This window comes from Syngnathoides biaculeatus, chromosome 8 (genome assembly GCF_019802595.1).
Source record: "Syngnathoides biaculeatus isolate LvHL_M chromosome 8, ASM1980259v1, whole genome shotgun sequence".
NCBI lineage: Eukaryota > Metazoa > Chordata > Actinopteri > Syngnathiformes > Syngnathidae > Syngnathoides > Syngnathoides biaculeatus.
The window spans coordinates 24,262,318-24,289,799 of NC_084647.1; the positions used below are offsets into that span (position 1 = coordinate 24,262,318).

At 40.2% G+C, this 27,482-nt stretch overlaps 3 protein-coding genes across 4 annotated transcripts in view; 2 read left to right on the plus strand and 1 right to left on the minus strand.

Moving 5' to 3' along the window:
* Positions 1-14,876, plus strand: part of itpkcb (inositol-trisphosphate 3-kinase Cb) — a 31,190-nt gene extending 16,314 nt beyond the window's left edge. The window contains exons 4-9 of the mRNA XM_061828123.1: positions 8,118-8,217; positions 8,291-8,504; positions 9,809-10,013; positions 10,225-10,326; positions 11,161-11,232; positions 13,691-14,876. Of these exons, the coding sequence (XP_061684107.1) occupies positions 8,118-8,217; positions 8,291-8,504; positions 9,809-10,013; positions 10,225-10,326; positions 11,161-11,232; positions 13,691-13,900 (903 nt within the window). The 3' untranslated portion in view covers positions 13,901-14,876. The remainder of the gene's footprint in view (positions 1-8,117; positions 8,218-8,290; positions 8,505-9,808; positions 10,014-10,224; positions 10,327-11,160; positions 11,233-13,690) is intronic.
* Positions 14,877-15,878: 1,002 nt separating this feature from the next.
* Positions 15,879-21,981, minus strand: actmap (actin maturation protease). Its single transcript, XM_061828241.1, has 7 exons — positions 21,829-21,981; positions 21,510-21,720; positions 19,515-19,583; positions 19,228-19,346; positions 17,671-17,800; positions 17,346-17,416; positions 15,879-17,144 (listed from the first exon to the last, which is right to left on the minus strand). Exons 2-7 carry the CDS (start codon positions 21,680-21,682, stop codon positions 16,765-16,767), a joined length of 942 nt encoding a protein of 313 aa, XP_061684225.1. The 5' UTR covers positions 21,683-21,720; positions 21,829-21,981; the 3' UTR covers positions 15,879-16,764.
* A 176-nt stretch (positions 21,982-22,157) lies between these two features.
* On the plus strand, positions 22,158-27,180 carry snrpa (small nuclear ribonucleoprotein polypeptide A). Of its 2 annotated transcripts, none has more exons than XM_061828242.1 (7): positions 22,158-22,295; positions 22,585-22,657; positions 25,006-25,178; positions 25,283-25,450; positions 25,552-25,704; positions 26,638-26,720; positions 26,813-27,180. In XM_061828242.1, exons 2-7 carry the CDS (start codon positions 22,585-22,587, stop codon positions 26,970-26,972), a joined length of 810 nt encoding a protein of 269 aa, XP_061684226.1. In that variant the 5' UTR covers positions 22,158-22,295; the 3' UTR covers positions 26,973-27,180. The 2 variants fall into 2 exon arrangements, with proteins under 2 accessions (XP_061684226.1, XP_061684227.1); XM_061828243.1 differs by lacking the exon at positions 22,158-22,295 and adding an exon at positions 22,342-22,361.
* The last annotated feature ends 302 nt before the right edge of the window (positions 27,181-27,482 follow it).

The following is a 27,482-nucleotide window of genomic DNA, read 5'->3' on the forward strand; positions in this document are numbered from 1 at the left end:
ACCCTGAGAAAACTCATGCAGACGGGGGAGAACATGCAAACTTCACACAGGCGGATTTGAACCTGGGTCCTCAGAATTGTGAGGCAGACGTGCTAGCCACTCGCGTCCGTGCTGCATATTTTATACAAGTGCTTAAAATTCTTCAATACTATATGCTTGAGAGGTCGAAGTGATTATGTTACACTTTGCTTCATATAAACTCACCTATGAAATACAAATTTGCAAGAACAAAATTTGAAACTTAGATTTGTTCATGACTACTTTTCTTGGCATACAGTGCTAAACAAAATGGGTATTTTTAAAAAGTAAATCATTTGATATATGAATATGTGAGTAACTCATTGTCCCAGGGAAACCAAATGAAATATACAGTATTTCCCCTTGACAAATAAGATTTTGAAAAATTCCAAGGACATATTCATTGATTATACTTTACAAGTTACATACAGATTTTTACTGTTCACAAAACTTCACAAACGTTCAATATGTATCCTGCCAGTGACATGAAAAACATTATCACTTTGATCTTTTTGTGCCATATCCAAATCTGTCTTCCAGTTGGTGTTCATTTTTATTACATTTCTTAACAAACGCACCCTCTGGTTTGACAGTGTTGAAGCCTATTCAAATAAAACGTACAAAATGCATTTTCATTGCTTGTGAATGCCATTCATTACCACGAAAATACGACTAATAAAAAATAAATTAAACTTGGTTCATTTTTACACATCCTGTTAGAATTTGAGATCATTTGATGAAAAATTGGCTGTAAAATGATGATAAATATTTGGGACACCCTGTGTTTGTGTATATAGTAATAATCTGAAGCCATTTGTCAGTTAAAGGCAATTCAGTATAATGAAGTACTTGAATGCGGATAGTTTTTCAATTTCAGTGATGATTTTGAACAAGAGTTAAAATTTCAAACTCAATTCCCGTTTTATAAAACGGGCTTCCCTGACTAGTTAGATATCAATCAAGCAAAACATTAAAATACATTTTTTTTTGTTCTGTTCAGGAATATAGTTGAAAAACTGGCATCAGTCTTTGGCGAGCCAATGAGTGGACACTCATTTTCATCCACAGGCAGGAATTGAGGAACCTGAGCAAACTTCAGCTTTTGCAACAAACAATCTCATAAGAGCCCGTAATGGGGACATTCTGTCCTTCTTCTATTTGAGTAAAAAAAACCAAAAAAAAACTTTGTGTCCCAAAGAGAAAGTGCAAGTGACATGTGTTTGGTGCCTGCCGCTGTCTTCAAGAAAGCCTCGGCCTCGCTGTCAAACCTGTTACATTCGGTATGCTCTGGTGGCTGCAAAAACTCGCTCACACACGCAGAGACACGCATACGCCGTCGAAGTGATGGTGTCTCGTACTCCAAGTTGAGCGTGTGTGTCATGGAAAATTGAGCTGAAGGCGAAGCCGGTTGCTAGGCAGCGTCTTTGCCATATATGGTACTTTTTTTTTCCCTTCTCCATGTGGTGAGAATAGCTTAGCACCAACATTATTTACTATCACTGACAATGTTGCATTTAGTTGTTAATGTAGTCATTATCAATGTATGATGCCACTCTGCCACTATACATATTCAGCATTTTAGTAAAAGATATTTTCACAGACCAAGTGCAAGAGAATAGAAGAGGAAAAATGGTGTAAACCGAGATAAGATTACACACACTGAAACTTAAAATGTAGCATACATGTGATGCTTCCCTTTTTACATGACATACTTTCCAGCCAGACTTGGTTTCTGTGGTTATGCAAAACTCATCATTCCCACGAGCCTCATTGAAATCCATTAAATTAGTCACAAGAGCAAATTAGGACCCAGAAGCAAGACAAGTGGCAAATAGTTATTGTAAGCAACAGGAAACACCCCCTCTGTCGTGGCAAACCTGTTCCAGTCATGGCTATAACTTGAAATGTTATTTTGTAGATTCTGAAATGTTCTTAATACTGTCTGATAAAGTTCTTCCTACTTGGGCCAGCTAAGTACTGTGTATAAACTGAGAGTTAACATTTCTTAAACAAACAAAAAAAAGTAGACGACAGGAACAGATGGGACTTGCCTGTCAGTCTGGAAGGGAAGCATCATTTTCTTGAATATTGAGTTTTGATTTTATAAAGATACTATTTAAATGGAGTGTAGTAGGTTGCAGTTGAATAATTTACCCATTTGAAATAATGGAAATGAAACTAATTATTCCAATCAAATTGTCAACAATGTAAAACATTTCTTAACTGTACAAACAATGTTTTTGACGTTCATAATTGCCAGTGTCGAAAATAATTTAATCGTACATAGTAAAATGTAGTTTATAGTATAATGTTCTCACCCTTAAATTTGATAAGTGACAGACATAATGAACACTGAGAGGTAGATTGTTGCTGTTTGGGAGAGGATTCACTTCACATTTTTCATGAAACTATTTCATTATTACTATTGTCATTGTTCTTAATTAATGAGTAAATTACGATTTTTCTATTGATACGTGTTTACCCGAGCAGTCAGGACAAATACAGTATGCATGTCCACAATCTATGTTTGACATTATGAATCAGCACTTGACTGAATATAAAAAAAAAAAAAAAATAGGCTCAGTTGAAGTTAAATATTGTTTTTCAGGAGAATTTTAGCATGGTGTCGGCCTAAACCTGCGTAGTTCAAAGTGAGTGAATTACAGACCCAAGTATCCAAATTCATAACAATTAATTAATTATGGGCTTCCCTATTAATCCATATTCTGTAGCACTTGTCCTCATTAGGATGGCGGGTGACCGGGAGAGCCTATGCCATCTGATTTGGTGTGAGAGGACACCAGTCCAGTTGCAGGCAGACGTAGACAAATGACAGACACTTCACGCTCACATTAACACCTATGGGAAAATTTAGACCGTTTGGTCTGCGGGTGACACGCGGCTTGGTCTGTTCTTTAGTCCAAGCCCACAGATCATTTACAGTACATTAGCAAGAATCCTGTACTATTTGTTTGACTAATTGTAGATTTCCCCCTGAAATAAATCAATAATTAAAATTCATTGTTCATTTTTTTTAATTATTGTTTTTCAAAATATAAACATGCAATGATTGGAGACCCTAAATTGCCCCTAGGTGTGATTGTCAGTGCGTCTGTTGTCCTTGCGATTGGCTGACAACCAATTCAGGGTGTACCCTGCCTCCTGCCCAAAGACAGCTGAGATTGGCTCCAGCACTTCCGTGACCCTTGTGAGGATAAGTGGCTAGAAAATGGATGGATATATATATTGAGGTATTAATTTTTTCTGAATAGTAAAATAAAAATGTTAATAAATTAAAATCTGACATGCATATATATTTTAATACATCATAATTTTTTTTAATTAATTGTAAATATTTTGAAACAAAATTATTACAATTATTAAACCATTTTATATCTATTTATATTTTTCAGTTATACTGTTAAGCAATTGGCTAAATGATTTATTGTAAATGATCAAATGTAAAATAAATAATCTTACAGTATATACATTTAATGTATTTATTTTACTAATTGAGTTACTTTTTTATACATGCATATATATATATATATATATATATTCCTAACTAATCAATTAAGAATAGCCTCCCTGATCAAACGTCGTTCCTTGTGTCTTGTAATTGGTGCTCAACTGCCACAATACATTTGTGCATGTCAACAGCTCGGACAATGTGGGGCAACGGGATGTGGTTTTGATATAAAGTGCGTGTGTGTGCCTGAGTGCACAGCGTGCATTCGCTCCTTTTGCTGAATACAGTCGTCTGACAGGTTCTGCATACGAGCGCATGCGTGAGCACGCGCACATCTTTCCATAACTCATACATTACATTGAATTCCATTTATTTCTTGTAACTTCACTCACCCTTGCTCAACTCACAACATTTTCACAATTTTGGCTTGGCTACACATTTAGCACTGACGCGGATGCCTCCTGTAGGTTCGCAGACCAGTGTAGAATTTGCCACAGAGGGATGGAATGGAGGTCCACTTTTCTTAGCCCTGCTTTGTCTTGTATCTGCTAAGAGATTGGCTCCATGTTGGGGCTCAATATTGGGCGGGGGGGGATTATGGGATGAGACAGAACAAAGAAGACTGGCGCGATGGTAAAGAAAGCGAGAGAAGGAAGAACAAAGCTGTCTTGGTCGATATGGGGGGAAAAAAAAGACAGCCTGTAAAGAAGTGGGAATGGAACCTATTGTATTTGTAATTCACCCACAAAGAAGGTGGTAAAGAACTCGATGTTAAGCTTTGACAGGACAGGATTCTGAAGGAGGCAGCACAAGCCTGCACATGTTGACTGAGAGAACAACAGAAGACACGTTAACTAACGGCGAGAGGAAAATATGTTTGGGGAGGATTCCAAGAGTAGAGGGAGCCACACTACCCTACTGAGGCCCACCAGTGGAGACCCTTTTCTGATGGTGAAGAAATTTGTTCTTGTTTTGTCACTGGGGCTGTGTGTGAATGTGAACGTGTGTGTGTGTGTGTGTGTGTTGTGTGTGTGTGTGTGTGTGTGTGTGCTTTATCTTTCTGACTTCCAACACATCTGTCCATTAAGTGTATTTGAAATTATTAAGGAAATTGTACTCTTCTGACAGAACACCAAAAGTTTGATGGTAAAAAATGTGTTTGATAGTATATTTAATTACTTTGATTGCCTGGCAAGCAGTTCAGAGTGTACTCCACTCCCTGCCCAGTGATAGGTGGAATAAGCTCCAGCACTCCCACAACCCTTGTGAGGATTTGCATATTGCCTTCTTTGGTTGCATGGATATTCTTCATGTTCCAAAAATGTGCATTTTAGATTGATTGTCAACTGAAAAGTGTGAATGGTTGTTTTGTCAGTATGTGCCCTGTCATTTATTGGGGCCCAAATGCAGCTGGAACGCACCCTGAATAGGATTAATATTAGAAATGGATGCATTGAGCTATTAATGTACTGGCTATAATGTCTGTTACAAAAAACAAACAATGATCAAGTCTAAACATAGCAAAGTCTGTGTTTTTTTTTTTTTTTCCTTCCCAGTTCCACATAGCGATTTCTATTGTTCAACAGATTTAGTGAGTGTGTTCGGAAAGATGGAGCCACACTGACCTGCCATACTTAGTGTGTTAGTTAGTGCGTGTGTTTGGGAACACTTTCTTAATTGGTCCACATTGGAGAATTTTGCAATTTTTTTTTTCTCCATTGACCACTTTCGGGGAAGTAACTTACCAGGACTGTGTCACGTTGTCACCCATTCTAGCCAGTAATGGTACAATATAAGAAATCTGAAGAGTGGTAAAAGGAGTGACAATGGTTTTCTGAGCCTATGCACTGAAATCGGAAAGCAAGGTTTTAAAAAGTCGAGGGGTGTATCCAAATTATAACATCCATCCATTTACTTAGCCGCTTCTCCTCACAAGGGTGGCGGGAACGCGGGAGCCGAACCCAGCTGTCTTTGGGCAGAAGGCGGTGTATTATTACAGATTTGTATAATAGATATGATTTATGTTTTTGGGGCTTTTTTCCCCAAAATAGTGTTAAAGTCCATGTTAACGCTTTTATGGCGGGGGTCACCGACCTTTTAGAAACTGCGAGAAACTTCTTATCTACTGATTAATAGTTCATAACTTTCATAAATCTGAAATAACAAATTTTCTCAATCACGTGACAAAGAAAGTGTAACTGGATTGGCTGGGTGTTGTGATCTGACATCGTTAGCAAATCTCTGTGACCTGAAGTAACCCTGCATTTTTTTACACTGAATTTAGACTTTGAATTTCAGACCGCAAACTTTAGCCAGTTGAATCTCAGGAGACTGAAAATATTAGGTTTGAATTTTGAAAGGTTGATTTTTTTTTTTTTTTTTTTTTTTTTTTTTTTAATATGCAGAATTTGTTAACATTGAAAAGTTAAACTGAAATACAGCTATTGAAAGTGTGATCACTTTGAAATAACTGTGAATTTTAATATGTAGTCAAAATATGTATACAAAAATACAACATAAAAATTTCAGTGGCATTTTTAATTCAAATACTAGTGGCACATATTTACCTGCATAATACTGTTCCATACGATTCTTAATAACACATATTTTTAAATAATAGTGAATCAAGTAATTACTTGTAATTTTTTTCCCTTGAATGGTTTATCCAAATGCCCATCCTACTCAAATTCTATTCAGAAAAGAAAAGGGTGACTGAAGGGTTTTCACATGTTGTGCTGGAGCCCTGGTCACAAGTCGGTGTCAAAAGTTCAAGAGGAAAAAGGCTTTTTCAGGGAAACATTCTGCAAGATGTTTGACGCGTGTCTTTCGTCACGCATTCTCGGCTGTGACGTGCTTTGTCGAGAGTAATCCGAGGATGAAATTTGAAGGCTAAATGCACAGGTGGCAACGAGTCACTCATGATTCACAGCTTAATCTTTATTTCAAGAACCTGAGCAGCTCTCTGGTAAGATGCAAACTCTAATGTTTTGGTTTGATTCCCTTAAATTACAACTATGTACAGGGGATAAAAAGTTTACACACCCCTGTTCAGATAACGTGTTTTTGTGCTAATTGTGTGACCATTATTGCAAAAGGAAAGTCTGGAGCAAGCACAACTCTGCTCATCACCAAAAGAACAGCTTGGTAGTGGCAGCATCATGGTTAGGGTTTGTTTTGCTTCAGATGGACCTGGTGTCTTAGTCATAGTGGACAGAATTATGAACAGCTCCAAACACTATTCAGTGTTAGCACAAAAGCTTAAGGAATCTGCTAGAAATGAAAAAAGTCAGGAAACAACTACTAGAACATCTGAAATGTGTTTTTGGATCTCACTTAACTTGAGTTTGAATTTGATTGATTAACTGAACACACCCACGGCCTCAGTTATGTGGGTGTGCACTATTACTGCAACCACAATGTCCCAGTTATTGATCACATTAAAGGTGGAATCTTTTTTTAAATTTATTTTGGTCTCATTTTTTTTCTATATCATTAAAAACTAGCATTTAAACAGGGTTGTATTGACTTTTTAAATGCACTGGACTGTGTATTTACCTGATCATATGGATGAGCATTTTCTGTTTCATTTAAATTTGGACTGATGCAAAACTTTTCGTGTCACTGCGACCATTTTAAATAATGAAAACCATTTTTCTTTATTTTACAACAATGCAACTTTGGAGTCTGGTCGTATGTAAGAATAGATTGTAGATTACAGTAATGAAGTTTTTATGATGGCAGCAGTTTTGAACCTGGAGCAAATTGATTCACTTCATATTATCTCCAATGTGAAAAACAAACATCTGATTGTGTTTCACTTTGGCGATTCAGTTGTATTCATGAAATCCTTCCTAATCTTCTTAGTGTAACTTTTGCCAGTCGGTTGACAGAGTTATTTAATTTTTTGGAGTCACAAAACAGCTCTAAGTCAAATTTAGCCTCGTTGTCAGATAAACAAAAGGTCGCTGTTTCCGCTCGGTGCGGATATTGCCGTATGACTGTTTTATTGTGACAGAATTTCAACACAGCAGCTGTGGAAAGAATGCACGCAAGGAGAGCTGCGATAGCCCGGAATGTAAACAGGGCAGTGATAGGAGGGTAGACGTCAGCACAGGTTTTGCGACTATAATTTGAAAGATTATTTTCTTGTTTCTCATCTTTGGCTTTCATGTTCTCACCCTGTTGCCTGTCTTGGTCAATTTTGGAACAGGGCCTCCAAATCACATAGGTTGATATAAAAATAAATAAATAAATAAGAGGACTGTAGATATCAAAATAAAGAACGGTGGTGGTACACACTGTCCATTTGATTTGTCTTGTGCACACACATGCACTCTAATTTGTTGCTTGCGTCAAAGCCCCAACTGAACACTGTCATTGCTCCCCAGATAAAACCGAGTTTTAGACAGTAAGGCTCTGTTTTACGACACCACACTTTAGTAAATGTTTTATGAATGGGCTTTGTGAGTGCGCCTCGTCTGGCCTTAAAGGGGAGGATCTGACCAATGTCTACTAAGGTGTGTGTGTGTGTGTTAGTGCATTTTGCCCACTCTTTTCTCAGGGAGGCAGAATACCCAGAGAGAGCTTTAAGTTAGATTTTGACAATGACGCCCTTCTGTGTCATTTCTAGAATAAATCGTGGCACAAGTTGAAGACTATGGTGCACTGGTCCCCCTTCGTCGTGTCCTTCAAGAAGCGCTACCCGTGGGTGCAGCTCGCCGGTCACGCAGGTGTGTCCATGAACCGCTTGCCTGTCCAGTCCTCCAACATAAGCTTTCGCCAACCTCAACTTGTTTTCATCAGGTAACTTTAAGGCCGGCGAAAACGGCCGCCTGTTAAAGCGCTACTGCGAGTGCGAGCAGCAGTGCCTCCAGAAACTGATGAAGGACAGCCTTAAGCCATACGTGCCTGGTTATTATGGGGTGGTGCAGAGAGACGAGCAGGACTACAACCTGATGGACGATCTGCTAGCTGATTTTGACTCGCCGTCCATCATGGACTGTAAGATGGGCAGCAGGTGAGAAGAAAACACTTCAAAATACCGAACGCATCAATTGTGAAGGTTACTTTATCAGTAGTCTGCCTTGATGAATACAAAGGCACTTTCAACCTCAACATTCTCACTTTAGTTTTGATAAAAACAAATGTTTTGGGAGATTCATTGACTATCCACGCTTACTGCAAACTAATTTTTATTTTATGTTACTGCAGTTCTGAATCTTCTCTAGAAACCCATTTCTCACAGTTTCTATAACAGTCACCTCTTACTAGAATAATGATACCCAAACTTTCCAAAAACTCCAGCTCAAAGTGAAATTTTGGAAAGATTGGACATCACTCCTGACAATACATTTTCCATGGTCACAGCAGAGGAGAATATTTACAGATCTTCAGAAGAATACAATTAAAAAAACATAAATGGTTGGCTTGACATATAAAAATATGTACGTTCCAGTGAGAAATCATGGAGGAGTCGGGGTTACAAAGTCTCAACCACAATATATGTAACTATGGATTACTTTATACAATAATTGCCAAATACAAGTTTTGGCACCCCCTCTCAACACGTCACACCGATTATGTAATTCATGCAGCGGAGCTGAATTTTCCTAAAAAACATTCAACCTAATCAAGCAGATGTTTCAGACAATGCTCAATCAATAAGCTAAAGTCAAACAAAAGACAAGGTAAATAAACTGTACTTGAAAAAGGTTGACATTTTTGCGGTCTGATGCAATGTAGTGTTCTCTTATTAAGTACTGCTTCACTGGAATTTTCTAATCCTGAAGTCAAATCTGGTCCACATTTCGACACAATACTTCCTCAATTGCTGCCACGATGGTCAGCATGTCTGCCTTAGAGTAGAGAGGTTATGGGATTGAATCAAGGGGTTGTTTGCCTATATGTGCCCTGCAATTGGTCGGAACACAAGCGCTCAGATTTGAGTCCAGTGAGGCAGACGTGTTAAATATTACCCACCGTGGTGCATAGTTTGTCAGAAAATCTACACCATGTAGTGCTGTAAATATGAGTTGATGTCACCTGTGGTGTGCAATCATAGGTTCTTTTACGGAAAATCCAAAGAAAAAGCAAAACACTCACATGGCTAAACATTTGACGTTTGCTGAACTGAGGTCTTGTGTCGTAGCATAATAGATCCCATGATGTCATGCACATGACTTAGAGGTAGATTTCCTGGAAAATGTTTTGTATGGCATCAGTGGCATTTTATTATTCCGTCTTTGTTTCATTGTGGACACAATTATGCACAAAATAAACAAGTCATTTAAAAAAACTGTGGCTTTTTCTCCCATCATCAAGGACTTACTTGGAGGAGGAGCTGATGAAAGCCAGAGAGCACCCACGCTTGCGCAAGGACATGTACGACAAGATGATCGCTGTGGACCCCGGGGCCCCCACTGAGCAGGAGAGGGTCCAGCAGGGCGTGCTTAAGCCCAGATACATGCAGTGGAGGGAGACGCTCAGCTCCACGGCCACGCTGGGCTTCCGCATCGAGGGCATCAAGGTCCGTAATCAGCAAACTGACATTTACAGGCCATCTTAGAAAGTATTCGTAGGACTTCACATTTCCTGTATTTCATTGTATTGAAACTTTCTCCCATAATGGATTCCACTTATTTATTTTGAGAGAAAATTACATTTTCACCAATTTGGAGTAGGCTCGGGGGGAATATTTAAATTGAATGATGACCCTCCCTGTTTCTTTTTTTCTCCAGAAAGCTGATGGCACCTGCAACACCAATTTCAAGACCACCAAACTCAAGGAGCAAGTGATGCAGGCCCTGGAGGACTTTGTCGATGGAAACACTCAGACCCTGGTGCGTTTCCACTGTCGGTGCCATTTTAAGAGAGACATTATTAGCATTTTTTTTCACAATTGAAACTGATTGATTTCTTTTTGCAGCACTAATCTTAACCATGGTGCACCCCCCCTAAAAACACATGGTAAAATAAGATACACTAAAATCAAACTACTCACCTTTTGAGATCAATTTAATGGAAAGGGAATAGGCAAGTGTTTACAGTGTGATGCTGTCATCTGACTTTTTGTGGGAATTGTATGCATCAGAATATGTATTGTTAATGCCCCACCCATGCCGCTTGATGGTGTGTGGGAAATATGAACTTTATTGCAAAAGTGAAATCCATTGTCAAATATTTTAGAGTGTTAAGTAGGTTTTATTTTTGATTTGTGTCAACAAAGTCATATGTAAAAATGTAATTGTTCAGGGCCGGATTAAAAGAGTTTCCTTTTGTTTTCTTGGCATTTCTCTTCATTTACACATTTAATCACACTTTTTTTGGGGAGGATGGGAGTTTGTTGTTGTACTTTTCCGGCACACATGCCCTTATGTCGAAGTAAGCTTCATTTTCTGTTCTTTATTCATCATCGCACTTTAATCTTTGCTGTTGCTGATGCCCTCCTGTGGGAAAAAAAGAAAAAGACACAATGGTCTCGTCACACAGGAAAATAGATGAGCTTTAGATTTTTCGTTTGATGCATATCCCCCACCCCCAGAAGTTTTCAAATGGTACCAGTTATGTAGAATTGGACTTTGGCGGTTCCATCATTTCCTGTGTAAAGAAATTCGTCTAGCGGTCAGTCAAACTCCATTTTGAGACTTTGGTTCTTTTTCCTTTCTTTCATTTAGAAGCTGTACTTGCAGCGACTGGAGGAGTTGCGTTCAGTGCTGGAGCAGTCACATTTCTTCAAAACTCACGAGGTAACACACACACACACACACACACACAAACAAACATTCCTAAACAAACCTGTCAGCTGAGTTTTGAGATTTGGCGATATTTCACCGTGACTTGCTTCCATGCTATCTATGTGTATCCCTCACTGTGGCATAAAGTACTTTAAAAGTACTGAGTTAATGCACCAAAGCAGATTTTGCAGTGGTGCTTTGACTTTACATTGTCATTTTTTCTGTGACTACGCTCGTAACTCTAAACACTTGTTGTATCTCAAATCATCTTTTCTCATTCAAATCAATGGAAATGCAATCAATCTGTTCCCGCCCCACAAAAACTAACCCACAAATATTTTTTAAACGTATCTTTAAAGAGAAAAATTGCACTCTGCACTAGTCAAGGTACAACTCTATCTGTACTTTGAGTATTTATTTTGTACTTTTAAGCCTTTTTATGAATATTTGAAAGCAGAGACTTTCTACTGGCGGCACGATGGTTCTGCTGGAAATCTTTGGCCTCACAGTTCTAAGGTGCCGGGTCCCATCACAAACCCGCCTGTGTGGAGTTTGCATATTCTCCCCATGCCTGCGTGGGTTTTCTCTAGGCACTCCGGTTTCCTCCCACACCCCAAAAACACGCAACATTAATTGGACACTTTAAAATGCGCCTAGGTGTGATTGTGAGTCCAACTGTTTGTCTCCATGTACCCTGTGATTGGCTGGCAACCAGTTCAGTGTGCCCTGCCTCCTGCCCAATGACAACTGGGCAGGAGTGCTGGAGCCTACAGCACTCCCCCCGACCCCTGTAAGGATAAGCGGCTAAGAAAATGAATGGGTGGACTTTCTACTCCTTACTTGGTCATAAAGGCTTGTTTACTAGTGATTGAGCTTTTGATTGATGGGGGAAACAGATTCAGAAAAGCAAGATATTCCCCATTCATGGCCTAATTGAAAAGAATAGTTTAATATTATGTTTAGGCATGATTCTTGAGTCTTCAAGCCTTAAATGATCTATCCATTTGACAAAAGCACAAAAAGTACAAGTAAGGGGTATTTTTTTCCCAGTTATCCTTAGCTAATTCAGCATTTTTATTTTACTCTAGCAAAGCTGTGGGAACGCGTTTTTGACAGTACGTTGAGTCAATCAATGCCTGTGAGCTCCTGGTTAAAAAAAGAAATGTGATTACACCCCACCCCCATGGATCCCATCTTCTTCTCATTATAAGCACTATAACTGTAAGTTAATAAAAGAAACTAGTATCCAGTCTTTTCTTTTGTGCCAAATGATCAAAACGGCTATAGTGGTGTCTGGTGATCGGAGAAATCCAACTTTCGAATTTGAGACAAGTGACTTTGTGTCTGATGTTTTGGCTTTGACGTGCGAGCAAAAATTTCAGATACGAACGCTAGTGGTGGCAGTGAACTCAATTTAACTCATTTCACAAGAAGTAGCAGTTTAGCAGATCATGAATAGTTACTTTTTTTTTTTTTTTAAAGGGTCTCTTCGCGATTGATGCCACTCCCAATAGTTAAGAGTTGTTAAAGCCACTATATAATTCCGCGGTCGAGATCGCCCGCATTGCATCACGTGACCTACACGTTAGCCCACGCAGCACCTCTACATCGCTTGACGTGCACAAGTAAAAAAAAAAAAAAGTTGGTGGAAATCATCTCGTGATTAGTCCCGTTTTAGTCACAGCCTGTGATGACGTCCTCACCATTCCTCTTTGGTCCACACGCTACCAACGACGCCGCTTTCTCTATTGATTTTGCAGCATATTAAAATGGATCATCCGGTCATTTAGGTCCATTTGTTCAAGCAGACTGTTACTGTTGTTTTGTTCTTTGTTACGGAAATTTTATGCGTACCACTGATGATAACAATACTCACAAGCATAGCTTCTTTAAACTTTGAGGCTTACTGAGGAGTCACTGTACCCATCCATCCATCCATCCATTTATTCTCCAAGCCGCTTATCCTCACAAGGGTCGCGGGAGTGCTGGAGCCTGTTCTAGCTAATGTACTGTATATTCAAAGAGCTGTATGATACTGCCCTCTGGTGGCCAAGTCACGCACACAGCAAAGAGCAGTGCAATCTCCACTGAATTGAAGCAAAAAAAAAAAGAAAATGTAAAAAAACTGTCATTTCAGCATGTTTTTATGAAGTCCAGTATTATAGAGCATATTTTTTTCTCAAGACAACCTTTTATCAGTTTTTGGGTAGGATAGAACAGATCTAATGGGATTTCCTTTCATTTGAATGGGGAAAGATGATTTGAGTGTATTTGTAGTTATGAGTGTATACAAGGAACAAATTAAACCGATATATCAAGGCACAACTCTATTTTATATCTTTGGTGGTTGTTTTTGATTTTGTATATTTTAGTGTTTTTTTTTTTATTCAGAGCTTAATCAGTACTTCTATTTTACCATAGTACTTTTTTATTTTTTTTACAGTGAGTACCTTTCCCTCTGATTTTTCAGGTGGTGGGGAGCTCTCTTCTGTTTGTGCACGACAACTCGGGGAAGGCCCGCGTGTGGATGATCGACTTTGGCAAGACGGTGCCCCTGCCTGCCCATAGGACCCTAGACCACCGGACCCCCTGGGTGGAGGGCAACCAAGAGGACGGCTACATGTGGGGGCTGGACAACCTCATAGACATCTTCGGGTCCATGCTGGCTAAGGCGCCGTGAGCCGGTGACCGCCGAAACCTCTCCATGGAAAAACTGGAAGAGGTGGAGATTGCGGACTCGCTCCACTTAATGCAAGATAGGACTTTTATGGCTAAGTGGATTGCAGCCTTGTTCTTCAAGTAGTCAACATGAGGCAGCTTGTTGCCTCCTCTGAGGTTATTTTTGCCTCGTTTCACGGTTCGCATTAAAACACATGGCAACACTAAAACACTGGTTATTCAACCATGTGTCAACCAACCAACTGTAAATAACAATGTATTTAATTTTTTTGGCCTTTATATAATCCGCTTACCTTCCTTGTACAATTTATGTGCCTACATTTTTAAAAGAAAGACCATTTCTGCTATTTTTCCTTCTCCCTTTTTTTTTTTTTTTCATCTTTACGGATCGAAATTCAACTTTGCAACCAGGTTTGGAACTTGTTGCACTTTGCATCCTCACGGAAGCCAACGATCAAAATGAGCTGTGCCTCAAACTTCAAGCTTGGAAGCAGCATTCCCGTTGGATTTACAAACACGCACCCGAAAGAACTGCGACGTTTTAAAAACTTCTCAAAGTGACTGTAAAGCCATACGAAAGTTTAAACGACAGCAATACCTTTATCCACGGTTGAAAAGAAATGTCTGCTGCTGTTTGATTGATCGACAGTAGATGACCTTGTCTTTGACAGCGTGTGTGCTGATAATACACACAAGGAAATCAGTCATCTCTAAAAAGTCAACATTGACTTGTTTACAAAGTATTATAATACTTCCATCCATGTATAAGAGCTAACCGGTTCTTTTCCCCCGCTCCTCCTCCTAACTGGGTGCTTTGTAATATAAGGAAACTGGATATAGTAATGTTTATATTCTATAAGCACAAGGGTATTTTTAAGCAGGGAAACTGCAGCAACAGGTTACATACACATACTTTTTTTGCTTTCTTTTTGCCATGAAGGTAATGGATTGCAATAAACTGGAAATAAGACTTTTCAGAGAGTGGATTTTTTTTTCCCATCCATCCATTATCTGACCTGCTTACCCTCATAAGGTTGGAGTTTTCGTTTACAAAAATGAATTTAATTATATGCAGTACAGGAAATAATTTGATCGTCTGTTGAATTTAAAGAGTGTAGCACTTCATTCAGTAATAGACTTATCAAGTATATAGTTTGTGAATGTGTGTATAATGCTATGGGAATAATGTGTGTGTGTGTGTGTGTGTGTGTGTGTGTGTATGTGTATAATTCTACGGGAAAAAGTTCAAACTGTTTGATAGCATCAAAGTTGAGTCAGTCCTAGCTTAATGTGACATGCAATGTGTTTTTATTTTTTTGTACTTTCAATACAAGCACTAAGTTGGTTTAGAAGAGGCATTATGTATAATTTTTGATAGTTAACTTTAAATTTTGTACTAAAAATACATTTTAGTCACCATTTTTAAATACTTGAATCAGTACTTTTACTTATTTCTTTTTAACAAGTCCATCCATCCATCTTCTTTGCCGCTTATCCTCACGAGCGTCGCAGGGAGTGCTGGAGCCTATCCAGGCTGTCAACAAGCAGGAGGCGGAGTACACCCTGAACTGGTTGCCGGCCAATCACAGGGAACATAGAGACAAACAACCACACTCACAATCACACCTCGGGGCAATTTAGAGTGTCCAATTAATGTTCCATGTTTTTGGGATGTGGGAGGAAACCCACGCAGGCGCAGGGAGAACATGCAAACTCCACACAGGCGGGGCAGGGATTGAACCCAGGTCCTCAGAACTGTGAGGCCAACGCTTTACCAGCTGATCCACCGTGCCACCTTTTTTTTTTTTTAATAAGTATCCATTTAAAAGTACAAATTAGCATGCCATTGCTATTGCTAGCATGTCGATATGGTGATCTGAGAACTAAAATTGACAGCGTTGTACAAAAGACAACCATTGAGCGAAATTCTCCCATTTCTGTCCAATGCCATTAAAATGTCTACTGATACTCTGAAATGAAGAAAAAGCACAACAATCTTCAGCATACTTAAAACAATCATTTTCCTTGATTCTGCTAGGAATCATGTGGTGGAAAGAAAAAAAGGTGAAGTGAACCTTGTTCCAATATGGCCATTTTGGATTACAAAAAATAAATAAAAACAAACAAACAGGAAATTTAACACTTTGGTTAAAACCAGAAGATATTTCTGCTAAAGGATGAAGTGTACAATAGAGTACTTTGGCCATGTCAATACAGTATTTCTGATCTTCCCAACAACAGACCTCAGGAGGTGTGGCAGGGTCTGCAGAGCCTCACAAACTTGAGGCTGTGATCCGACACCAGGAGATAAAAGCGAGTCATGGGCTGATTAGTTCAACAGTTTCTTTGCTCGCCTTTAATTGCCTCGGCGACACTCGGCCGATAAGAGCAGAGCTTGAAAGGACATTCAAAGCAATGCAGAACATCATTGACTGCCCTCTCCCCTTCGTGCCAGACATTTATTCCTCTTGGTGCCTCAGCAGAGCTCGGAACAATATTAAGGACACTAAACACCCTGGTTATCAACATTTTGAGCTGCTGCAATCTGGAAAGCGGTACAAATGCACAAAAGCAAAAAACCAACAGAGTGAGGAACAGATTTTTTTCTGGGTGAACATTCATCTTATCTTCTAGCCACGCTATTAATACACAGGCACAATGATTCCAATATCTTGAGCAATACCTTTTATGCATTCCATTTTAAACATGTATTTTTATTTGTTTTTCCATTATGTATGCACTGACGCAGGAGAGGCTATCCAATCTCATTGTACAGTTTCATATGATGACTATAAATGGCATTCATTGATTGAGCATTGTGAACCAAACTCCATCACTGGTGAGCTTTTAACCATATCTTCTTCATCAACTGAAGCATGATTCTTGTTTGTGTGCCACACGATCACACCGTGTGCTTATGTGCAGCAAAACTGCTTGACCAGCCAAACCGGCTTCCACGCCACCTTGGGGAAGCATATACTGTGTCCCGTCGCCGCATCTCTGCGGGTCCATGCCCTTCAGCTGCTCGTTGCTACGGGCGACACTGTCCAGACTCCACAGTTGGTAGCGCAAACTTTTGCCCTGTTTGGCCAGGATGTAAACTTCTCTGGGATGCGAGATGTCTTCAGCGTGACATGATGTGGAGGAAGTGCTGGAGTCCCTTCGCAGGTGAACCCACGGCAGAGTGAGGTCGGGCTGAGTGGGCTCTGTGTCCGTGCTCCCTTTGTTGACACCCAGGAGAACACCTGGGCAAGTTAAAGAAAGTGATGGGTGCTCCCTGCTGATCTAAACCAAGCCAATTTTAACTAGCAAAACACCTGTAACGGTCATGAATACATTTGTAATCAGCATCTCTTGCGACTACAATGTATGAATTTGTTTTAATTTTTTTTCCATTCTCAATTACATTAATTGTACGACATAATAACATGGCCTTCATGTTTTACCGGAGGCCACAGCCCAGTGCGCCCTGTGGCCACCACGCTGGCAGGGCTCGTGGTTGTAGTCTTCATCATATCTTGATGGCAAGTGTCAAGGTACACATTTTCTTATTTAAAGTACATTTAAACTTTTTCAAAAACAACTTCTCAATAGCTTGTATCCATATAATTGGCTCACTGAAGTGCCTGCTGGGATAGGCTCCATCCAGTGCGAGCACGACTCTAATAAGGAGAAGAGCTATATGCAAAATGGCTCTCTCCTTTCAGTTATGCACATTACACGTGTACTGTAATGTTTTGTTTATTTATTTTATTTATTTGAAAAAGATACGGGATGAGAACAGGCTGTCTGCTCCATAAGTGTGTGATGATCTTGGTGGCGTTGTTGCCACTCAAACCACCTGACAGCAGCTCCGCTTTGCACCCACACACCTCCTCGGCCAACAACGCCATGTTTCTAGCTGACAAAGAAAAGTATGGGGGAGGGTTGGGGGTTTCAGGGGCATATAGTAGTTCAGGATTATCTCTCACACACAATTTCTTTTCATTTACAACCAACCACTGAAATGCTCCATTGTATACAAACTCCTGAAGCACTCAAAGTCTCATTCTATTTTCATGCACACTCCTGAAACGCTCTCATGCACACACTAAGGATTGTTTTCCACTCACACGTTAAAACATTCTCACGGCCAATATTTAAAGGGAAAATCCACTGGTTTGCATGAACAATGTATCCAATAGGTCATATAAGATGTACTCTATTTTGACAATGTGATGTTAAATCCTCTCTCATTTAATAGTGTTTTGAAAAGATTTTTATCGACAATTACGAATTTTCAGGGACGCTGCAATTTTCGCGAGTCAGATGACTTACGTGCGCGGATGTGATGTGTACCGTGCCGCAACAAAGGCTCGATTACACGGGACGCCATTTATGCCCAGCGCCGATTTCTCGGATTTATCCTTATCTGACGAAGAAATCGCAGTATGGGTTATTGGGAAGATGGAGGTATACTTTCATACGCAGCCGTGGGCGGTGCCGCTCACTCCGCCGCGGGCTGCGTAAATAGTTAGCCTGCAGGCGTCTCATTCGATTCTCATTATCAACCAGGACCCGGCGCGGCGGCAGCTGTGGGACGGCGCGCTGCGCGATTGAGCTCTCCACCTCCAGCCTGGTCCTGAGCCCGTAGGCGCGCGGGACAGAGGATGTCCGCATGTGGGTTTCAAGCAGGAAGTGTCAGAAAAGTTAGCACAGGGATAACTGGCTCGTGGCAGCCAAGCGTTCATAGAGACGTCGCCTTTTGATCCTTCGATGTCGGCCCATCCTCCACAATGTGGAGGAAAAATGTGTGAGTGGCACGTGTTATGCGGGGGACAGACAGCTCACGGCTGTGTATGGAAGTATTCCTCCATCTTCTCGATCAACCGAGTGGCCAAGCGGCGCAGCCGCTCACTGCTGTGTGTGGAAGTATTCCTCCGTCTTCCCGATCAACCAATACTGCTATTTCTTCACCACACGAGGAAAAATCTGAGAAATCACCGCTGGGCATGAATGGTGTCCCGTGTAATCGAGCCTTTGCATGAACACTCACACAGACACATAAGTAAAATGCTCTGAAAAGGATTACCAGTAAAACTTCTATTTCAGCTGTGCATGAGGGCATTTCACTTGTGCGTAAGAGAGCATTTCAGTATTGTGTGTGTGGGAGTGTTTTAGTCGTGAGTGAGAGAGCGTTTCCCATGTGTATCACTATTGTAGCAGTGTGGGAGAGTGTTGCAGTAGTCTGTATGAAAGAATTTCTGCAGTCAGTTTGAGAGTGTTCCAGTATTTGGGAGAAGTAACCCTGAAAACCACGCGCACTCCCTTGTTGTACATCTTGTTTACCTGAGAACATTTCACCCTGCGCTGTGAAGCCTCGGCCAAGCGCAGCCTGAACTACGGCGTCCATGTCAACGGACGCTCGCAGCAGGTGAGCAGCCATCCACAAGGCCACCAGGCCGCACCTACAAGACAAACAGAAGAACACAGTCTGCGTCCAGTCACACCCTGGCAAACACACTAGGCCGAATAATGACGCCAACGTGAAAGTATTTTGAGTTTCCACTATTAGATAAGTATGCTATCAGTCAAAAGCAGAGCATGACGGGACTAGTCGAGCATTGCACACTTACTGTGGGCCGTCTTGGATGAGAGAAGGCACGTACGCGTTAACCAGAGTCCAGTGGAGAGCTCGGCTGAAACTGAACGACATGACATGCAAATTACACTTTATAATGGAATTGCTGCTTTTATGCACGGGAAAAGAGTTACACTAAAATACTCAAGCATTTAAAAGAAAAAAAAAACAGGGGAAAACAATTTAAATGTAGAGGAAACACACAACAATAAAAAGTTAGAATGTAATAAAAGTTAATATATGTTACTTACACAATAATAAATGAAATTAGATGGGAATTTGCAAATTATATTTGTGCTTAAGTAACAATAACGATAATAATATCCATCCATCCATTTTCCGTACCACTTATCCTCAGTAGGTCGTGGGAGTGCTGGAGCCTATATCAGTTGAATCTGGGCGAGAGGTTGAAGTGGTCGCCAGCCAATCTCAGTGGACTTATAAACAAATAAACATTCACATTTATGGGGTAATTCGAGACTTCAAGTAAGCTACCATGCTAAGCTATCATTTGGGGTGCCTGGGGAAAACCAAGGGAGGCAGGAGGAGAACATCTAGACTCAACACAGGTGAGGCCAGATTTGAAATCAGATCCTCAGAAGTGTGAATTGGATATGCTAACCAGGAGGCCACTGTGCAACCTATTAATACTGTTGTCGTTATAAACCAATTTGTATTTGCTAGTATCATCTTTTCCTTTGGGCCTCACCCAAAGCTCTCTTGCCTGGCAGCTCCATCCTCATCAACCTTCTACCAATATACTCACTCTCTCACCTCTGGACTTGTTCAAACCATCCAAGTCTGCTCTCTCGAGCTTTGTCTCCAAAACATTGACCCTCGGCTGTCCCTCTCATGATCTCATTTCTAATCTTATCCAACCTGCTCACTCCTAGGGAGAACTTCAACATCTTCATTTCTGCCACCTCCAGTTCTGCTTCCTGTTGTCTCTTCGGTGCCACCGTCTCCAATCCGTACATCATGGCCGGCCTCACCGCTGTTTTACAAACTTTGCCCTTCATCCTAGTAGAGACTGTTATGTCACATAACACACCAGACACCTTCCGCCAGGTGTTCCAACCTGCTTGGACCAGGTTCTTCAATTCGTGACCGCTGTTAACGCGGGCCACGACTGATCAGGTATTGAATTCTTTGAATTGATCTGTACATTATATGTATAAAATATGAACCTTCATTTGTCTGACAAAGTTTGAAGCAGGATGCCCTTTGAAGCAGGATGCCCTTCCTGGTGCAACCCCCAGCATTTATCTGGACTTTGGACTGAGCTACTGGCTTGTGCCTCCCATACGGCTGCATTGTGAAGGGTAGTCTAAATCAAAAACTGTCAACCAGTTTACGTTGTACCCTGCCTCTTGTCTGAAGATAGTTGAGATAGGCTCCGGTGTGACTGTCTGAGCGCTCCCAGCACTGAAAAGTCTCCTTATGATTAATGCAATGGACGTTTCAGAAAGACGAACGCACCGAACGTGCATATATACATGGATATCTTTTTATCCATTTTTGTTTTTATTAACATTAGATTATGGTTAGGATATAACGTATGTTAGCTAGCTCTATGTAGAAGAAGGGGAATTATGAGACCAGTAAGCGTCTGCTACGTACCAAGAGTTCCCCTGTTAGTAACATGCGCATTAATCAAAAGGAGAGTTTCGGCACGTGGGAGAGCTCAGACCGTCACACCGGCAATCCCGTGACCCTTGTGAGGATACGTATCTTGGAAAATGGATGGATGGGAGTACTTAAAGCATAAAAATACGACGAACATCATTTTTTTTAATCTTTAAATTACATAATTAACTTGACTTTTTCCCCCCTTTGCAGTATGAGAAAGGGCATTCTTTTGTGCCTGTAATGCATGCATGCAAGTGATCTCAATCTCTTAATCTCATCGGATCTATTCGATGCAGACGAAGGACCCCTTTTTTCACACTTGTAGCATTGAATGGTGCTCATTACAGTGTCCTGCTTTCACCTTCTCTCCCTCTGCCGAATGAGCAGGAGGGGCTCCGTGTTGTCTCCTTCCACTGGGCTCCGGCTGCCTCCTATCGTCTGATACAACTTCTTCTTTTTGTCTACTGAGTGTGGAGGTGCGGGTGGAGGTGGTGGTGGTGGTGGTTGGAGAAAGGGCACAGGGCATCCCGACATTTTCTCAATGTCCTATCAGAGCATCGTGACGCTCGGTTCTACAGTACGACACAAAAACAATCACACACCGCTTTTAATTGATCAAATGTCACAGTTCACAAGTTAATTATTCTATGGTGTCTGATCTGTATTTGTAGAGATCTTACCTTAATGACAATAATATACGAGGATAATTAGCATGTTTTGTCTCATAGCATGTAAAGATACTGCACTCACTTCAGGAGTAGTTTAGCCAGCGAGTGAAGCCGGTGTTTATGACCATATTTGGCAGCAATCAAACTTCTTCTTCGCGAATTTGTGAGGTTTCTTTCGCCAAAACTACACTTGGTTGACACCTACAGGAAAAGCCTAAAATTGGATTATTTTGTATATTAACGGAACACTGGTGTTGCTTGGAGCTTATTTTTTTATTGCATGGTAATAAATTATAATAATTGATTGTTTTTTTTAAACTATCAGATACAACCACTTTCTTAGTGCAGTACAGTATTATACGACACCGTAAGTACGCCTAATGGTGGCGGTATTGCTATATTAATGACGACGAAGAAGAACTGTGAGTTCGTTTTTTTTCGCGAGAGTTTGGCACACCGCTTTTCATTCAAAGACCAAGGTACGTGTTGGTTAGTCTTCATAAATCTTTATATTTTCCCCCCTGAAATGTAACTTCATTGTATGTGTAAGTGTGGACTTTTATATTTTTGTTGTCTTAAGTGAGGGTGTGAGTGGAGTTTTTTTTTTGGGCTAAATGCTGTGTTTGAAGAATTGGCTATTTTTTTTGCTAACAACCCCACGATGTTCAAATGGCTCTTGCTAATGCTAACTCTTCATCCAATTTAGTTACTGGCTGCTGACCCTTTTCAATAAATACCGCTTCCAATGTGTCCTTTTCAACTTTTTAGATGGCCACGACGGAGGCTCGGCTCAATCACACGATCTACATCAATAATTTGAACGAGAAAATTAAGAAAGATGGTGAGTACCGCCGTCCAATTTAAACACTGGGCGTGCTATTGTCCATAATGTTCTTAATTTGTTACTTTTACACATCTCTCTTTTTGTAGTTCTTTCCAATTAAAATTGGGGAACTGTAATACACGATGAACCCATTTCCACATGTATAGAGTATATATAGTTTAAAAACTGTTTCGCTGTTGTCGAGGTCCATGCCTCAGTTTTCTTCAACACTTGTCCCTGCGGATCCGCTGGAGTCTTTCCCATAACCTGGACTGCTCACCAGTTGATGGATAGGTTTCCAATGACGTCTCCAGAGTCCTCAGACCAATCGGATAAATTAACGAGGGAAAAAAACTTTACCTTTCACCTATCACCTGTTTTCTCTGACCTCTATGACTCACAAGGAAACCTATCCATTGCAGGGCATACAGACAACCGTTGACCTTCACACCGATGGAAAATTTCAAGTTTAACATGCTAACTGTGTTTTGGGTATGATGTCAGAAGCTTAGGGAAAACATGCAAATTTCACGCAGGAGGTAGGGACCCAAGATGCAAACTGAGCTTGATGTGCGACCCACCTCCTTGTTCCCTATGTATGAGAAACCCCAAAATATTAATTTCTTTCAAACTGTCCGTCTATATTTTTTATCTTTTAGAAATAGATTTTCAGTGTTCACCGTTCACAGTCCTGCATACTCACAGATATTGTGCAGTTTTTTTTCTCCCCATAATGTATTTGAATTTGTGGTAGTTTGGTTAGTTAACATATTTTCCAAACAGTGTGCACCGGTTAATAGGCTACACACAGTTTGTGTAGTGCAGGGGTGCTTAATGCGTTGATCGCGACGGCGTGCCACGAGACACAAAAAAGACAACCGTTGTTTTTCTGAACTTTAGCTTCACCGCACATGTACGACAGTACGGGTAAACATGCCAGTCGGCAAGTACCCCCCCCTCCCTATTTTAAGCCCTCTTTTAAGGAATCTTATCAAGCATGAGTATGGATGCTGCAGTAAAGAAGACAAAAATCACTTTCATCCGGAATAGAAGGTGGACTTTTTTTTTTTTTTTTTCCACGGTGTAATTTCGAAGTGCGTTTGCCTCATCTGCCAGTGTAGTGAAATGTGTCATTACATTTTTTAACTGTTTATGGAAAATACGACACCCAGCATTCCGCCGGAAAGCAATCTGAGAATGAGTGAAAAGTGAACGGACTAAAGCCCCAATTGATTGACCAGGAAAATCTGTAAATAATTTTCAGCTGTAAAGGAGTACAGTTACATGGCCCTGTGAAGCCATGGCTGGTGTGGAATAACATCAGAAATTGAGTGTTTCTCACTGTAGTTGGACGAATCCACTGACGTGAGTGACACAGCCCATGTGTGCATTTTCATTTGTATGGTGTTTAGTGATCATCAACATGAACTCAGAAAGTTGGAGAAATGTTTATGCTTCGCTACGGTTATGCAAGCCACACAAACATACATTTACACATAAAGAATCCTCAATACACTTAATGATTCGCATTTTTGTCTTTGAGACTTGGTCATTGTATTTCATTAATGGTCATTCTAAAAAAAAAAAAAAAAAAGTCACCCTTCCCCCGTCAATCGTGAGAGGCTGGCTGCTTGAAAAATAGATCTTGTGGTTAAAAAAAAGTCTGTACACCCCCCCCCTTTTTTTTTTTTTTTTTTTTTTTAATTAAACTCGTAGCCGCTGCGGATATATGCTATTCTGTTCACAGTGCCACTTTGTAAAAATTAGAGAGACTGTGTAAATATTTGCATACCTTGTTTCCAAACACAGAAGTAAAACAACTCAAACATAACAGAAAAGTCATTGTTTATTCATCCTCCTCCTGTTCACTCAAACCACTAAAGTATCTGGGTTGAACAGCCCCAGAACGTCTCATTTTTGTCTCTCAATTTACTCCCAATATTATTTACATCTCGAGTTACCACTGAAGTTGTGCTGTTCTCCTCACGTAGCAGTCAGCCTTTTCATCCGTCACGTGGCTAAAAGCCACCAGAAGAGCGTCGCGTGCTGCCACTTTTTGCAGTTTTTTTTTTAATTAATTACATTTAAATCACATTTTGCTACACCCAATTGAGGTAGATTTTTCTCCTGCGACCAATTGAGTTAGGTTCGTGTGTGTGTGTGTGTGTGTGTGTTAAAATTACATCAATAATTTGTGGATTTTTGGGATTGATGGGAGGAAGAATGTAACTCCCGTGAATCATAAGGGTCCTCTGTATTTTAGATTTTAAAAAGGAAAATGTCCTTTCAGATCAGTGAATTAGAATAGACTTCATATACAAATATGTGCAATGTGAATTAATACCATCTATTTATTTTTATTCCAGAGTTGAAGAAATCTCTATATGCCATCTTCTCACAGTTTGGCCAGATTCTGGACATCTTGGTGGCACGTACTTTGAAAATGAAGGGCCAGGCCTTTGTCATCTTTAAAGAGGTGAACAGTGCGTCCAATGCGCTCAGATCCATGCAGGGATTCCCATTCTATGACAAACCCATGGTATGGCCATCTCTTTTTTTTTTTTTTTTTTTTTTTTCCCCTTCACCCCATATTGCTCTTTTAAAAGCTTTTATGAACATGTTCTTGATCAACTCTTCCCACAGCGCATCCAGTATGCCAATCAAGATTCTGACATCATAGCCAAAATGAAAGGCACATATGTGGAGCGTGATCGTAAGAAGGAGAGGAAGAAGCCTGTAAAGACGGAGTCGAGCGGTAGCAAGAAGGCGTCGGCGGCCGCCATGGGTGGAGGCGTGCCTGGAGCCGTGCCCGTACGAGCAGACAATTGCATTGTTAATTCATTTCATATTTATTGTGGTGTACTGAAGAACATGGCAGAGCAGTCGTGACTTCTTTTTGACTTTCTCCACAGGGAATGCCTCAGATGAATCAGGGGGGCCGCATGATGCACATGCCAGGACAGCCCCCCTATATGCCCCCACCGGGCATGATGCCGCCTCCTGGAATGGCCCCAGGTCAGATGCCCCCTGGTGGCATGGGTCATGGTCAGATGATGCCCCAGCAGGTATTGTTGACTTTTTGGAAAGCATTTCATTTTTACCAAAGTGGATGTCACATTTCTTTCAATGTTTGTTAGTATTTTAAATGGAAATCTCATCACATTATGTTGTACTAGTTTTATTGTTTGAAATGCTAAAAGGGCACTTTTTTTTTTTTTTTTTTAGATATTTTTAAAAGGGTTTTCACTGAGTATTACAAAAGTAATTATATTGGTGACACTACAGTGTGTACATACGCAAAAAGCTAATTCAAAATGGCCGCAGGGGTAAACAAAAGCATTATGACCCTTGTCATATTAAATATTTTTTAATTTGAATGGAAAAATTCATTTTGATTTGCTATTCAATCCAGAGCCCCACCAATTCGTTCCCAGCACTAATTATCTTTTTAGCTGTAATCTTCTTAACAAAACATTTGAGATAATAAGGACCTGTTGATTAAATTATAATTAAATGTAAAAATTACACAAAATGACATTTCAAAAAGAATATTGAATGAGTAAAAACTGTTTAGTATAAAAGTTTTTTTTTTTTTTTTAACCTTTGAAAACACAAACATCTTTTTAAATCCATACACATAGTATGACTATAAAATGTAGAAACTGCACAGGAAACCAGTTCATGCATGTCTTAGTTTTCTATTCGGTTGTATTTTCCTCCTCCATAAATATATTCATATTTAAATACCTTTGATCATAGTAGATAGTGTTTTTTTTTTTTTTTTTTTTTTTTTTCCCCCAAAGTAATCCAGCAGCACAAATGTTTTAAGTAGGAACTTCATACTACCTTCTAGAGACTTAAGTGAAATGGTGTCCTTATTGATTACTTGGAATGAGAATATGACCCAAAGTCAATTTTAAAGAGACAGAAGTGTAAATGTGAACAAGTTGTCACTATTGAGTAGTACACAGTGTTTTTAACTCTATTTTTACTTCCAGGAAAATCCTCCCAATCACATCCTCTTCCTCACTAACTTGCCTGAGGAGACCAACGAGCTGATGCTGTCCATGCTCTTCAACCAGTCAGTCAAAACGTCAAAAAAAAGAATTTTCCCCCACTTTTGTATTTATCTTTATGTTCAACACCGAGTGTCTGTCGTTTTTTTTTCCTCAGATTCCCGGGATTCAAGGAAGTTCGTCTCGTTCCCGGGCGACACGACATCGCCTTTGTGGAGTTTGACAACGAGGTGCAGGCCGGTGCTGCACGAGATGCTCTGCAAGGGTTCAAGATCACGCAGAGCAACGCCATGAAGATCTCTTTCGCCAAGAAATAGCACGTCTTTTTGTCCTTCCGTCGGACAGGTCTGTTTATCGCTGGGGCACAAACTGATAATTCTTTTTCTTTACACTGTTTTACCATTTCTACTCGTTTGGTTTGTGTGAAAGCATTGCACCCAGTGTCTGGTCAGACATCACACCTGGAGCTTCTTGTTTTTTTTTTTTTTTTTTTTTTTTTTTAACAATAAAAACAAATGGAAAATATTCTGCCTTTGTTTTATCATTCAGTATTGTTTTAAGACCAGCAGATGGCGCCATTGTCATGGTTACTGGGTTAAGTATGACGACATGCTTTGACCTAAAATAGTAATATTACACCGCAAAGCATTACATTAACCATTTTTGAATACTCATGCTTTATCTATGTTGTAATGAAGTATCATGAATGACTTTGAAGCCACTCGCAAATTGAAAATTTGTGGGCAGATCTGAAAAGGCAACTGACCAAACCTGACAGCGTTACACCAGTTCTGTCCGGGGGAATGGGCCGGGATTCCAGCAGAGTA